General features: G+C 55.5%; 1 protein-coding gene across 2 annotated transcripts in view; it reads right to left on the bottom strand.

The window, feature by feature from the left end:
* Positions 1–3,957: 3,957 nt before the first annotated feature.
* The window catches only part of MAP3K1 (mitogen-activated protein kinase kinase kinase 1), an 80,630-nt gene continuing 70,035 nt past the window's right edge, over positions 3,958–14,552 (bottom strand). The window contains exons 16-22 of one of the 2 annotated variants that reach the window (XM_078622150.1): positions 11,458–11,613; positions 10,490–10,645; positions 9,946–10,108; positions 7,517–7,648; positions 6,814–6,956; positions 4,835–4,966; positions 3,958–4,428 (exon numbers count right to left, since the gene is read on the bottom strand). In XM_078622150.1, coding sequence (XP_078478276.1) covers positions 4,282–4,428; positions 4,835–4,966; positions 6,814–6,956; positions 7,517–7,648; positions 9,946–10,108; positions 10,490–10,645; positions 11,458–11,613 — 1,029 coding nt within the window. In that variant the 3' untranslated portion in view covers positions 3,958–4,281. The remainder of the gene's footprint in view (positions 4,429–4,834; positions 4,967–6,813; positions 6,957–7,516; positions 7,649–9,945; positions 10,109–10,489; positions 10,646–11,457; positions 11,614–14,552) is intronic. The other variant, XM_078622151.1, reaches the window with a different exon arrangement.

The raw sequence follows: 14,552 nt of genomic DNA, 5'->3' as shown, positions 1-14,552 counted from the left end.
GCTGCGCCAGGGGAAGCGACCGTGACGAGGTGGGGTAGAAAAGTTTCCCCTCCTCGTTTAGTTTCCTTAGAATTTACAAAGTTCGATTGAGGTCGCGGCTAAAAAAAACGGAAATTTAACATGACGCATCTTTTTTTTTCATGTTTGTCAAGATGCCTCAGAACCCCCCTCCCTGGCCCGGTGTCATCAGGCAAATAAAAAAAACTCAGGACTGAACGACCCAGAGCTGTTCTCTCAGATCAGCTGGGCATCGCTCCCGTGTCCTCCAGAGTGAAACAAAACGCTGGTAAACCGACGTCAACATGAATGGGCAAAGCATCTGTTTCTTAAAAGGACAAATCGAACATTGACAACACGTTTTTTTTTTCTCTCTTCACAGGACACTAAAAACACGGATCGCTCACCGATGGAATGACGACGAAAGAGAGCGAGACCGCCAGAGAGAAGTTGTGTGAGGTAGCGTACTGGGAAAGCCACTGGCTCCTGCATCTGAGACGGGCAGGCAGCCAAGCAAGCGGGACCGCTGGGCAGGCAGGGTGGGGGGTCAAAGGTGAACGGTGGGAACCGTCCCCCCCCCCTTGCCTGATTGAGTGCTTGAGTGAGGGTGGTGGTGGTGAGCGGTCAGAAGAGACCAGGGGCTTGAATCAGGGTGGTGGTGGTGGGCAGTCACCACGTCCAGAAGAGACCAGGTGCTTGAGTGAGGGTGGTGGTGGTGGGCGGCCACCACGTCCAGAAGAGACCAGGTGCTTGAGTGAGCGTGGTGGTGGTGAGCGGTCTCCACGTCCAGAAGAGACCAGGTGCTTGAGTGAGGGTGGTGGTGGTGAGCGGTCTCCACGTCCAGAAGAGACCAGGTGCTTGAGTGAGGGTGGTGCTGGTGAGCGGTCTCCACGTCCAGAAGAGACCAGGTGCTTGAGTGAGGGTGGTGCTGGTGAGCGGTCTCCACGTCTAGAAGAGACCAGGTGCTTGAGTGAGGGTGGTGGTGGTGAGCGGTCTCCACGTCCAGAAGAGACCAGGTGCTTGAGTGAGGGTGGTGGTGGTGAGCGGTCTCCACGTCCAGAAGAGACCAGGTGCTTGAGTGAGGGTGGTGCTGGTGAGCGGTCTCCACGTCCAGAAGAGACCAGGTGCTTGAGTGAGGGTGGTGGTGGTGAGCGGTCTCCACGTCCAGAAGAGACCAGGTGCTTGAGTGAGGGTGGTGCTGGTGAGCGGTCTCCACGTCCAGAAGAGACCAGGTGCTTGAGTGAGGGTGGTGCTGGTGAGCGGTCTCCACGTCTAGAAGAGACCAGGTGCTTGAGTGAGGGTGGTGGTGGTGAGCGGTCTCCACGTCCAGAAGAGACCAGGTGCTTGAGTGAGGGTGCTGGTGAGCGGTCTCCACGTCCAGAAGAGACCAGGTGCTTGAGTGAGGGTGGTGCTGGTGAGCGGTCTCCACGTCCAGAAGAGACCAGGTGCTTGAGTGAGGGTGGTGGTGGTGAGCGGTCTCCACGTCCAGAAGAGACCAGGTGCTTGAGTGAGGGTGGTGCTGGTGAGCGGTCTCCACGTCCAGAAGAGACCAGGTGCTTGAGTGAGGGTGGTGCTGGTGAGCGGTCTCCACGTCTAGAAGAGACCAGGTGCTTGAGTGAGGGTGGTGGTGGTGAGCGGTCTCCACGTCCAGAAGAGACCAGGTGCTTGAGTGAGGGTGCTGGTGAGCGGTCTCCACGTCCAGAAGAGACCAGGTGCTTGAGTGAGGGTGGTGCTGGTGAGCGGTCTCCACGTCCAGAAGAGACCAGGTGCTTGAGTGAGGGTGGTGGTGGTGAGCGGTCTCCACGTCCAGAAGAGACCAGGTGCTTGAGTGAGGGTGGTGGTGGTGAGCGGTCTCCACGTCCAGAAGAGACCAGGTGCTTGAGTGAGGGTGGTGGTGGTGGGCGGCCACCACGTCTAGAAGAGACCAGGTGCTTGAGTGAGGGTGGTGCTGGTGAGCGGTCTCCACGTCTAGAAGAGACCAGGTGCTTGAGTGAGGGTGGTGGTGGTGAGCGGTCTCCACGTCTAGAAGAGACCAGGTGCTTGAGTGAGGGTGGTGGTGGTGGGCGGCCACCACGTCTAGAAGAGACCAGGTGCTTGAGTGAGGGTGGTGCTGGTGAGCGGTCTCCACGTCTAGAAGAGACCAGGTGCTTGAGTGAGGGTGGTGGTGGTGAGCGGTCTCCACGTCTAGAAGAGACCAGGTGCTTGAGTGAGGGTGGTGGTGGTGAGCGGTCTCCACGTCTAGAAGAGACCAGGTGCTTGAGTGAGGGTGGTGGTGGTGGGCGGTCTCCACGTCTAGAAGAGACCAGGTGCTTGAGTGAGGGTGGTGGTGGTGAGCGGTCTCCACGTCTAGAAGAGACCAGGTGCTTGAGTGAGGGTGGTGGTGGTGGGCGGTCTCCACGTCCAGAAGAGACCAGGTGCTTGAGTGAGGGTGGTGGTGGTGGGCGGTCTCCACGTCTAGAAGAGACCAGGTGCTTGAGTGAGGGTGGTGGTGGTGGGCGGCCACCACGTCTAGAAGAGACCAGGTGCTTGAGTGAGGGTGGTGGTGGTGGGTGGTCACCACGTTTAGAAGAGACCAGGTGCTTGAGTGAGGGTGGTGGTGGTGAGCGGTCTCCACGTCCAGAAGAGACCAGGTGCTTGAGTGAGCGTGGTGGTGGTGGGCGGTCTCCACGTCCAGAAGAGACCAGGTGCTTGAGTGAGGGTGGTGGTGGTGGGCGGCCACCACGTCTAGAAGAGACCAGGTGCTTGAGTGAGGGTGGTGGTGGTGAGCGGTCTCCACGTCTAGAAGAGACCAGGTGCTTGAGTGAGGGTGGTGGTGGTGAGCGGCCACCACGTCTAGAAGAGACCAGGTGCTTGAGTGAGGGTGGTGGTGCTGGGCGGCCACCACGTCCAGAAGAGACCAGGTGCTTGAGTGAGGGTGGTGGTGGTGGTGAGCGGTCTCCACGTCCAGAAGAGACCAGGTGCTTGAGTGAGGGTGGTGGTGGTGAGCGGTCTCCACATCCAGAAGAGACCAGGTGCTTGAGTGAGGGTGGTGGTGGTGGGCGGCCACCACGTCTAGAAGAGACCAGGTGCTTGAGTGAGGGTGGTGGTGGTGGGTGGTCACCACGTCCAGAAGAGACCAGGTGCTTGAGTGAGGGTGGTGGTGGTGGGCGGTCTCCACATCCAGAAGAGACCAGGTGCTTGAGTGAGGGTGGTGGTGGTGGGCGGCCACCACGTCTAGAAGAGACCAGGTGCTTGAGTGAGGGTGGTGGTGGTGGGTGGTCACCACGTCCAGAAGAGACCAGGTGCTTGAGTGAGGGTGGTGGTGGTGGGCGGTCTCCACATCCAGAAGAGACCAGGTGCTTGAGTGAGGGTGGTGGGTGGTCACCACGTCTAGAAGAGACCAGGTGCTTGAGTGAGGGTGGTGGTGGTGGGTGGTCACCACGTCCAGAAGAGACCAGGTGCTTGAGTGAGGGTGGTGGTGGTGGGCGGTCTCCACGTCCAGAAGAGACCAGGTGCTTGAGTGAGGGTGGTGGTGGTGGGCGGTCACCACGTCTAGAAGAGACCAGGTGCTTGAGTGAGGGTGGTGGTGGTGAGCGGTCTCCACGTCCAGAAGAGACCAGGTGCTTGAGTGAGGGTGGTGGTGGTGAGCGGTCTCCACGTCCAGAAGAGACCAGGTGCTTGAGTGAGGGTGGTGGTGGTGGGCGGCCACCACGTCTAGAAGAGACCAGGTGCTTGAGTGAGGGTGGTGGTGGTGGGCGGTCACCACATCCAGAAGAGACCAGGTGCTTGAGTGAGGGTGGTGGTGGTGAGCAGTCACCACGTCCAGAAGAGACCAGGTGCTTGAGTGAGGGTGGTGGTGGTGGGCGGCCACCACGTCTAGAAGAGACCAGGTGCTTGAGTGAGGGTGGTGGTGGTGAGCGGTCTCCACGTCCAGAAGAGACCAGGTGCTTGAGTGAGGGTGGTGCTGGTGAGCGGTCACCACGTCTAGAAGAGACCAGGTGCTTGAGTGAGGGTGGTGGTGGTGAGCGGTCTCCACGTCCAGAAGAGACCAGGTGCTTGAGTGAGGGTGGTGGTGGTGGGCGGCCACCACGTCTAGAAGAGACCAGGTGCTTGAGTGAGGGTGGTGGTGGTGAGCGGTCTCCACGTCCAGAAGAGACCAGGTGCTTGAGTGAGGGTGGTGGTGGTGGGCGGCCACCACGTCTAGAAGAGACCAGGTGCTTGAGTGAGGGTGGTGGTGGTGGGCAGTCACCACGTCTAGAAGAGACCAGGTGCTTGAGTGAGTTTGGTGGAGCTGGTGGTGAGTGGTCACCACGTCCGGAAGACCGGGTGTTTGAGCAGCTCCCGAGTGGGCGGCCGGTCCAGCGGCTGGATCTCCAGGCAGCGCAGCGCGATGTCGCGCAGGCCGGGAGACAGGTGGGCTGGAATGGCGGGCGGCGTGGATGCGCTCGCGATCTGCGGTGGGGTAAGGGGGGGGCGGCGGCGGCGCTGAGGTTAGCGGCGGCGCAGCTACCAACCCCGCGCCCCCACCACCTACGCAGGTGGCGATTATTTGAACCGGTCCTGGGCCTCCCCTAGGTCGACTCGGCCTCAAATGAGTACCCGGTGTGGTGCGTAGTAAACATCGCCACTTGGGTGAGGGACCAAGGCGGTGGTGCCGGCTACCCACCCACCCCCTCGCGTGTGCCGTGGCCGGCCTTCAATAATAGGTGCTGCTCGCTAACAGCACTTGCCCCAACAGTCTGGTCAAGGCTATACACAGAGTGAGGGGGGGGGGGATCTTTGTCTTTGTGTACGCAACCTGCAGGGGGGAGGGGGGCCTGGCTCCCTCCCTCCCTCACTCCCCTGCCCTCCCCCTCACCTTGAAGATGAGAGCCAGGTGGTTGGAGTGCTTCTCGGCATTCCAAGGAGGCTTGGCTCCCGACATCTCGATGACGACGCAGCCCACGCTCCACACGTCGCAGCTGCGCCCGTACTGCTGCCCACGCAGCACCTGCACGGTGGTGGCGGTGGGGGAGAGCAGTGGAGGGGGCACGAAACAAAGTAGGCATGTAGAACTTCTTTTCTTTGCCGGAGAGCAAAGCCACCGCCGCATTTACAATTCGAGTTGGCGTGACGTTTCGACAGAAATTGCAACGGGCAGCAGCATCATGCGACGGCCAGAGATGTGGATACATCCTACTCTTGTTTTGTTCTTATATGGACAGGGGGGGGGGGGGGACAAATGTGATGTCGTCACTCGTGAACCAATCAGGTGCGAAGGCCAGGGGGGAGCTGGTTAATGTACGCCTACAAATGACAATGGATATCCATTAACGGTTGGGTTATTATTCACAGGGTAACCAACGTACATTACGCATGCACCCCACTGTCTTCCTTTTGTTTTGTTGTTCCCCCCCTCCCCGCACCTCCGATTAGCGCGGTTGACGATGGTACGGTGCAAAAGAAGTTAAGTATATGGTACGTAGGTAAATAAAATAATAAAAAAAATTCGTTTGAATCGCTTAGCAGCGGCGCAGACAGGGAAACGTGCGGCCACCAGCCCATCCGGTTCGGTGTTCCGGCGTCCCCCTGTGGCAGTGCGAGGGTGGCTCTGAGATGTTGACTACCTCGCCTGGTAGTCAGGAAGTCATGGGTTCGATCCCGACCCTGACGACGCCTGCTGCTGTATATTTGGAGTTTGCGTGTCTCTCTCTCTCTCTCCCCGTGGTGAGATGTTAACTACCTCGCCTGGTGTACAGGAGGTCGTGGGTTCGATCCCGACCCTGACGACGCCTGCTGCTGTGTATTTGGAGTTTGCGTGTCTCTCTCTCCCCGTGGTGAGATGTTGACTACTTCGCCTGGTGTACAGGAGGTCGTGGGTTCAGTCCTGACCTTGACGCCTGTGGCTGTATATTTGGAGTTTGCGTGTCTCTCTCTCTCTCCCTCACCATGGTGAGATGTTGACTACCTCGCCTGGTGTACAGGAGGTCGTGGGTTCGATCCCGACCCTGACGATGCCTGCTGCTGTATATTTGGAGTTTGCGTGTCTGTATCTCTCTCTCTCTCCCCGTGGTGAGATGTTAACTACCTCGCCTGGTGTACACGAGGTCGTGGGTTCAGTCCTGACCTTGACGCCTGCGGCTGTATATTTGGTGTTTGCGTGTCTTTACCTCTCTCTCTCCCCGTGGTGAGATGTTAACTACCTCGCCTGGTGTACACGAGGTCGTGGGTTCGATCCCGACCCGGACGATGCCTGCTGCTGTATATTTGGTGTTTCCGTGTCTCTCTCTCTCTCCCCGTGGTGGTAGCGTGGATTTTTATCCGTGCCCTCCGGGTTTTCCCCTCCACATTTAGGAATCGACATCACGCGTTGTAGAGGATTTGGCTGCTGCTATAAATTTCCACTTCGTTGGCGCTATCATTTGTGATAGTACCAACGTGGGGCCTTACCTGGTAAAATAAAAAGTTTAGTTTTAGTTCAATAGCTTTAGTTCATCTTCTTGGTTCTTTCGGTAAAGTCACGTAGAATGGAAATAATAAAATAATAAAAATAAAACATAATAAATTAATTCTCACGACGTTTCGGCCACAACGCAAGCAGCCATCAGGTGAAGAACAGGTCTGTCGATAAGACAGAGTCTGAATTCATTCAGACCTGTTCTTCACCTGAGGACGGCTGCTTGCGTTGTGGCCGAAACGTCGTGAGAATTATTTTATTAAGTTTTATTTTTATTATTTTATTATTTCCATTCTACGTGACTTTACCGAAAGAACCAAGAAGATGAATCCCTGCAGTCACGAAAGCTTTCAATCGAAGCGTTAGTTCAATCGTAGTTAAGTTTAGTGTGTGGCAGCTACCTCTGGCGCCATGAAGGCGATGGTGCCCAGTAGCTGTCCCTGAAACTCCCCGGCACCCGTCCCCTTGGACGCAAGGCGGGCTGCAGCCCCAAAGTCTGCAATCCTCAGCCGCTGGCCCGTGCTGTCGATCAGCAGGTTGGCTCCTACGTGGGGAGGGGGGGTGCCGGGGGAGGTGGGGGGTTGAGTGGGGGTCGTAGGAGAAAGCGGGGGGGGGGGCGGCAGGTCAAGGGGTCAGCACGGCAAGTGTGGGTCCAAAATGTGAATATTTATTTTATTCTGCAGGAGGAGGAATCCGATGTGCTGTGAAGCTCTTTTCCTTGTTGGGGCGCACGGGGTCAGAACATTCTAACAACAAACACTTACCAAAAAACACTTAAGGGGAGTGCAAAGTATAGGAAAGAAAAACAAAGCACTTTAAAAAAAAAATGTTTACAAAATTATTTTCGTCTTACCAAGGGGTCTAATTTCAGCTGTGGGGCAGGGTGGGGTGGATGGTTGGATGGGGGCAAGATTGGGGATGGTGGGGGGGATGAGTGATGGGGGAGATGGAAATGGAGGAGGGGGTGAGTTGGGGGAGGCAGTGTTGGGGGGGATGAGGGGGGACAGGGGATAGGTCATGGTGGGATGAGTGATGGGGGGGGGGGGATGAGTGATGGGGGGGGGGGGGATGAGTGATGGGGGTGGCGGTAGTGGGGGGGGGCACCTTTGATGTCTCGGTGGATGATGAGGTTCTCGTGGATGTAGGAGAGGCCCCGCAGCAGCTGCTCCACGTAGTTGAGCAACACGGGCTCCTTGAAGGGGCCGTACTTGTTGAGCAGGTGAGCCACAGAGCCACCTGCAATGCCCCAACGGACGTGGGGGGGGGGAGAGCGGTCACAGGGGTCATACGGGGCAACCGATCAGTTTTAGATCGCGTTAATCTCATCCGATTTTACGTGTCTATGTAGAGAGTGCGCGCCGCCCTTCACTAGAGGCGCTTGACAAAGCTTACCGGAACGGTGGCGCAGTACGGAGTGATGCGTGTTGCATTTTTTTATTTGACCATGGCAAAGCCCACCGAGCTATAGAGCTCTTTTTCAGAAGCGACCTGGCCACAGATGATAGCTTAACCAAGTGGGGCTTATCATCATCGCGTGGACGTTGTTTAAAAATGTGGAGGGAAACAAACCGACCACGGGGAGAGAGAGAGAGACACGCAAACTCCAAATATACAGCAGTAGGCGTCGGCAGGGTCGGGATCGAACCCACGACCTCTTGCATACCAGGCGAGGGAGTTCAGATCTCCTAGCCACCGTGGCGCTCCACATAGATAATTTAATCCATAACTTCTGGGCCACTTCCACCACAACAACAACACAATGCAGCGGAGGGCTGATTGAGGCAGGGGGGTAATAAGGAACAAACAAAATCTGAGAATAAAAAAAAGTGCGTTGGGCCGTTATAATTTGTACAGGATAACAAAAAAAAAACTAAATTTGCGCACACAAAACACAATGGCACAACAATGCTGCCCCCCCCCCCGCCCCCCATTGTTTCGCGGTCAGTTTTTTTTTATTCTGGCCGCCCGTGTAGCCTCGAGATCGTTTTATGTGTGTATATTGAACTTCTTTCGCACCGTACGTAGCTAACCGTGCTAAATCGGGAGGTGCGGGGGGGAAGGCCAACAAACTAAACACACAAAGCACCTCTAAAGAAATGAGTTTGTCAATCTAAATGATGATGATTTAAAAGTGGCTATATCTCTCAGTGGCTTCCTCATGTCGTAAGGAAGAGCGTTCCAGACGGCCGCAGAAGTGCATCTGAAAGCGCCGTGTGACGCCGTGTGCGAGTCCATGGGTCCCCCGTGTGAGTTGACGAATGCATGGACGTATGTTGAACTTCTTTCGCACCCCACGTAGCCAACCGTGCTCCTCGGGAGGGGTGCCAAGTAGACGGCAGGGGCAGTGCCACGAGGGGTTAGGGGCCCGGAAGGAGCGGAGGTAGGCCACGGCAAGGTAAGGTCATTTACCCTTTTTACCGGGTAAATAGGTCAAGGTGTCAACATGCCAAGGGGTAAGGTAAATGGTAGGGTAACGGTAGCACGGAAGAATTATCCGGTAAACACCTTGTTTACCGCTCGCTAAAAGCTACGTGGCGCAGTCCGTGGCCCCCATTTAAAATTGGAATCATCGAGAGTATTCTATATGAACAAAGCACTCTACCTCACATTTACCTGTTATAAACCTTGTTCATGTATAGTAGTACCCCAGGAATTACCCTGTGATCGGGTAATTTGTATGGGGTAAGGGGTAAAAGGTGGGGTAAAGGTAGGCTCGTTGCTTTCGACCTTGTACCTTTAAGCTTACCTTGCTAAAGGGTAAAAGGTAAGGGTAGAGTGATTGTATTGTGGTAAGGTAAAAGGTAGGGTAAAGGTAGGCTCGTTGTTTTTACCTTTTACCTTACCTTGTCGAGGCCTAAGTGGAGGGGGCGAGGGAGGTGAATGAGTGTCGTGGGTTCACGGCAAGGGGTGGTGAGATGTTAACCACCTCGCCTGGTATACAGGAGGTCGTGGGTTCAATCCTGACCCTGATGCCTGCTGCTGTATAATTGGAGTCTGCGTGTCTCTCTCTCTCCCTGTGGTGAGATGTTGACTACCTCGCCTGGTACGCAGGCGGTTGTGGCTTCGATCCCGACGCTGACAATGCCTGCCGCCGTATATCTGAAGTTTGCGTGTCTCTCTTTAAAAGTTGTATCATCTCCTGTAGATGTAGATGCCACTGGCTCTTCTTACTACCACCCTCAACACTTTCACCACTGCTACGCTTCCGAGACACGACGGGGGTTGATGATGTTGGTGAATAGCCACAACACAACAACAGGAGACGATGGCGGTGACCCCAAGGCAGGGAAATGCTGGGTAATGACACCGGAAAAACCACCACCGCCATCTATTGCGCCGGCGGTTGAGCTTACATCTCTCGGTTCCCAACAGGCAACTGCAAATACGGACCAGGATTTGTTCGTATCTCTGAATGTTTGTAAGTCGCGGAGTCCCTGTGCGTGTGTATATAGCGGCAGCTCAGGAGAACGGGGCCTTTTATCTGGGGTAGTATTCGTTTATATATTTCTATATTTTTTGCAAGTGCTGCCCACCGGCCATCCACTCGATGAAGAGGTTGTAGTTGCTCTTCTCGCATGTGGCACCCAGCATGCGCACGATGTGCGGGTGGTCCAGCCGGCTCATGAGGCGGATCTCCTCGCGCAGCGTCTGCACCACCTCCTCCTGCTCCGACGCCGTGTTGCGCACGTACGTCACCTGGCACGCGCACATACGCACGCACGCACGTTTAGGTGCGTTGAACTTGATTCGCACCGTACGCAGGCCGCCCGTGCTAATCGGAGTGATACAATATGAGGATACCAGCGCCTAACGAAGGCAGCGTTGCGCACTTACGTCGTAGAAGAGAAGCGCGTCTCTAACGGCACTTTACTTAACAGTCCGTTAAGGCTATACAGGGGGAGCGGAACTTTATCTGCGTGTGCGCGCAAGTCTCTCGCAGCACTCCTGGAACGGCTGGTGCCGCTCCACCTGCGCCACACCACGTGTGTCCACAGCGCTCATCATCGTGATCATCATCATCACCATCGTCGTTATCGTCATCATCACCACCACCATCATCATCGTCGCCCTGTGTACCTGTTTGACGGCCATGAGCGTGCCGGTGCCAACGTCCTGTGCCTGGAAGCAGGAGGAGAAGGCCCCCATGCCGATCTGCTGGCCCTTGAACCACTCGGCGCCCTCCCGGTACGGCTGACGGGCCTTGCCGTGGCCTGGGATCTTCTCCATCCCCTGCTGTGTGTACGTGTGTGTGTGTACGTGTGTGATGTGGGGAGTGGTAGTAGAGTGGTTAGCGCCCCTGCGCCACGAACCCGGTGACCCGAGTTACATTCCCGCTCACGGCCAACACCAGTGACGATTATCTGAACTCATCCTCCCCTAGGTCGAGTCGATCTCAAATGAGTACCTGGTGCGGCGTGTAGTAAACATCGCCACTAGGGAAACAAAGGCGGCCAGGCGTGGTGCTGGCCACCCACCCCCTCGTGTGCCACAGTGCCGGCCCTCATAGATGCTCGCTAACAGAACTTGCCCCAACAGTCCAGTCTGCTAGAGGCTACACGGGGGATCTTTGTCTTTGTCTCCTTCATAAGTGCTCGCTAACAGCACTTGCCCCGACAGCCTGCTAGAGGCTACACGGGGGATCTTTGTCTTTGTCTCCTTCATAAGTGCTCGCTAACAGCACTTGCCCCGACAGTCTGCTAGAGGCTACACGGGGGATCTTTGTCGTTGTGAATGTTGAACTTCGCGCACCGTCACCGTACGTAGCCAAGCGCGCAAACGCGACGCGACTCAACAGACGTTTGCAAGCGCGCCCTTAGCCGGCGCTGTTCACGAGCCCAACGAGCGCCGGTGGACATGGGAACGGCACAGCATCGGCGAGGCATTTCGGTAAGTGGGTGTTCAAAATGTATTTTGGGGGTTTTTGGTTTTGGCCAGGTAAGGCCCCCCCATAAGCGAGCTGGCCCAATGATAGCTTGACGAAGCGGCTGGTATCCATCGCGTTGGGGGGGGGGGGGGGCAGGGGTGAGGTGGGGGGTAGCCCTCACATCGGTCTGCACGAGGATGATGTCCAGGGTGCCCACGGGCCGCAGCTGCGGGATGACGGGCAGCGCGTCCTGCGACGCCGACATGGCCATGACGATCGCCAGCGCCTCCTCCTCCTCCTGCTCCACCTTCTCCTTGCACAGCTGGTCCCGTTCCACCTGCGCCGCATCGTCGTTGCCATCATCGTCACCATCGTCGTTGCCATCACCGTCGCCACCGTCGCCATCATTGTCACCATCGCCGTCGTCACCATCGCCGTCGTCACCATCGCCGTCGTCACCATCGCCATCGTCACCATCGTCATCGTCACCATCGTCATCGTCACCATCGTCATCGTCACCATCGTCATCGTCACCATCGTCATCGTCACCATCGTCATCGTCACCATCGTCATCGTCACCATCGTCATCGTCACCATCAACATCGTCACCATCAACATCGTCACCATCGTCATCGTCACCATCGTCATCGTCACCATCGTCATCGTCACCATCGTCATCGTCACCATCGTCATCGTCACCATCGTCATCGTCACCATCAACATCGTCACCATCGTCATCGTCACCATCGTCATCGTCACCATCGTCATCGTCACCATCGTCATAGTCACCGTCGCCGTCATCGTCGTCGTCACCATCGTCATCGTCACCATCGTCATCGTCACCGTCACCATCGTCATCGTCACCATCGTCATCGTCACCATCGTCATCGTCACCGTCGCCGTCATCGTCGTCGTCACCATCGTCATCGTCACCATCGTCATCGTCACCATCGTCATCGTCGCCGTCATCGTCGTCGTCACCATCGTCATCGTCACCATCATCATCGTCACTATTATCATCGTCATCGGCATCGTCGTCGTCACCATCGTCATCGTCACTATCATCATCGTCACTATCATCATCGTCACCATCGTCATCGTCACCATCGTCATCGTCACCATCGTCATCGTCACTATCATCATCGTCACCATCGTCATCGTCACCATCGTCATCGTCACTATCATCATCGTCACCATCGTCATCGTCACCATCGTCACCATCGTCATCGTCGCCGTCATCGTCGTCGTCACTATCATCATCGTCACTATCATCATCGTCACCATCGTCGTTGCCATCATCGTCGTAATCGTCAGCCATCGAACAAAAACGGGTCGCCGCATCGCGCGCTTTCAAGATGCGCTTCTGCGGCCGTCTGGAACGCTCTTCCTTCCGATGTTAGGAAGCGACTGGGAGCTATGCACGGTGAATTCATCAAGGTCGAAAACTCATTTCTTTAGAAAACTCATTTCTTTACAAATTAGTTTTCAATCGTGCATGTACATAATCAAAACGTAGGTACGTGTACATCGTCAAAACGAAACTGGAAAAAAAACCGAAAATAAGTTAACTTTATCGGTATCGACGCTCCCACAAGGCCATGCGGGAGAGCGTATCATCTCCCCGTGTTCTGCCAGGTGAGGGAGTGGAGTTTGTATGATCTCCCCCTGTTCTACAGAGTGAGTGAGTGGAGTTTGTGTGATCTCCCCCTGTTCTACAGTCTGAGTGAGTGGAGTTTGTGTGATCTCCCCCTGTTCTACAGTCTGAGTGAGTGGAGTTTGTGTGATCTCCCCCTGTTCTACAGTCTGAGTGAGTGGAGTTTGTGTGATCTCCCCCTGTTCTACAGAGTGAGTGAGTGGAGTTTGTGTGATCTCCCCCTGTTCTACAGTCTGAGTGAGTGGAGTTTGTGTGATCTCCCCCTGTTCTACAGTCTGAGTGAGTGGAGTTTGTATCATCTCCCCGTGTTCTGCCGGGTGAGAGTGAGTGGAGTTTGTGTGATCTCCCCCTGTTCTACAGAGTGAGTGAGTGGAGTTTGAGTGATCTCCCACTGTTCTACAGAGTGAGTGAGTGGAGTTTGTGTGATCTCCCCCTGTTCTACAGAGTGAGTGAGTGGAGTTTGTGTGATCTCCCCCTGTTCTACAGAGTGAGTGAGTGGAGTTTGTGTGATCTCCCCCTGTTCTACAGAGTGAGTGAGTGGAGTTTGTGTGATCTCCCCCTGTTCTACAGTCCGAGTGAGTGGAGTTTGTATCATCTCCCCGTGTTCTGCCGGGTGAGAGTGAGTGGGGTTTGTGTGATCTCTCCCTGTTCTACAGTGAGTGAGTGGAGTTTGTGTGATCTCCCCCTGTTCTACAGAGTGAGTGAGTGGAGTTTGTGTGATCTCCCCCTGTTCTACAGTCTGAGTGAGTGGAGTTTGTATCATCTCCCCGTGTTCTGCCGGGTGAGAGTGAGTGGGGTTTGTGTGATCTCTCCCTGTTCTACAGTCTGAGTCAGTGGAGTTTGTGTGATCTCCCCCTGTTCTACAGTCTGAGTGAGTGGAGTTTGTGTGATCTCCCCCTGTTCTACAGAGTGAGTGAGTGGAGTTTGTGTGATCTCCCCCTGTTCTACAGTCTGAGTGAGTGGAGTTTGTGTGATCTCCCCCTGTTCTACAGTCTGAGTGAGTGGAGTTTGTATCATCTCCCCGTGTTCTGCCGGGTGAGAGTGAGTGGGGTTTGTGTGATCTCTCCCTGTTCTACAGTCTGAGTCAGTGGAGTTTGTATCATCTCCCCGTGTTCTGCCGGGTGAGAGTGAGTGGGGTTTGTGTGATCTCTCCCTGTTCTACAGTCTGAGTCAGTGGAGTTTGTATCATCTCCCCGTGTTCTGCCGGGTGAGAGTGAGTGGAGTTTGTGTGATCTCCCCCTGTTCTACAGTCTGAGTCAGTGGAGTTTGTATCATCTCCCCGTGTTCTGCCGGGTGAGAGTGAGTGGGGTTTGTGTGATCTCTCCCTGTTCTACAGTCTGAGTCAGTGGAGTTTGTATCATCTCCCCGTGTTCTGCCGGGTGAGAGTGAGTGGGGTTTGTGTGATCTCTCCCTGTTCTACAGTGAGTGAGTGGAGTTTGTGTGATCTCCCCCTGTTCTACAGAGTGAGTGAGTGGAGTTTGTGTGATCTCCCCCTGTTCTACAGTCTGAGTGAGTGGAGTTTGTATCATCTCCCCGTGTTCTGCCGGGTGAGAGTGAGTGGGGTTTGTGTGATCTCTCCCTGTTCTACAGAGTGAGTGAGTGGAGTTTGTGTGATCTCCCCC

Source organism: Lampetra planeri, unplaced genomic scaffold (assembly GCF_965212315.1).
Source record: "Lampetra planeri unplaced genomic scaffold, kcLamPlan1.2.h2 scaffold_135, whole genome shotgun sequence".
In the NCBI taxonomy this organism is placed as follows: domain Eukaryota; kingdom Metazoa; phylum Chordata; class Hyperoartia; order Petromyzontiformes; family Petromyzontidae; genus Lampetra; species Lampetra planeri.
Note: the sequence above shows the minus strand (reverse complement) of the source record. Positions and strands in the feature narration are given on the sequence as shown.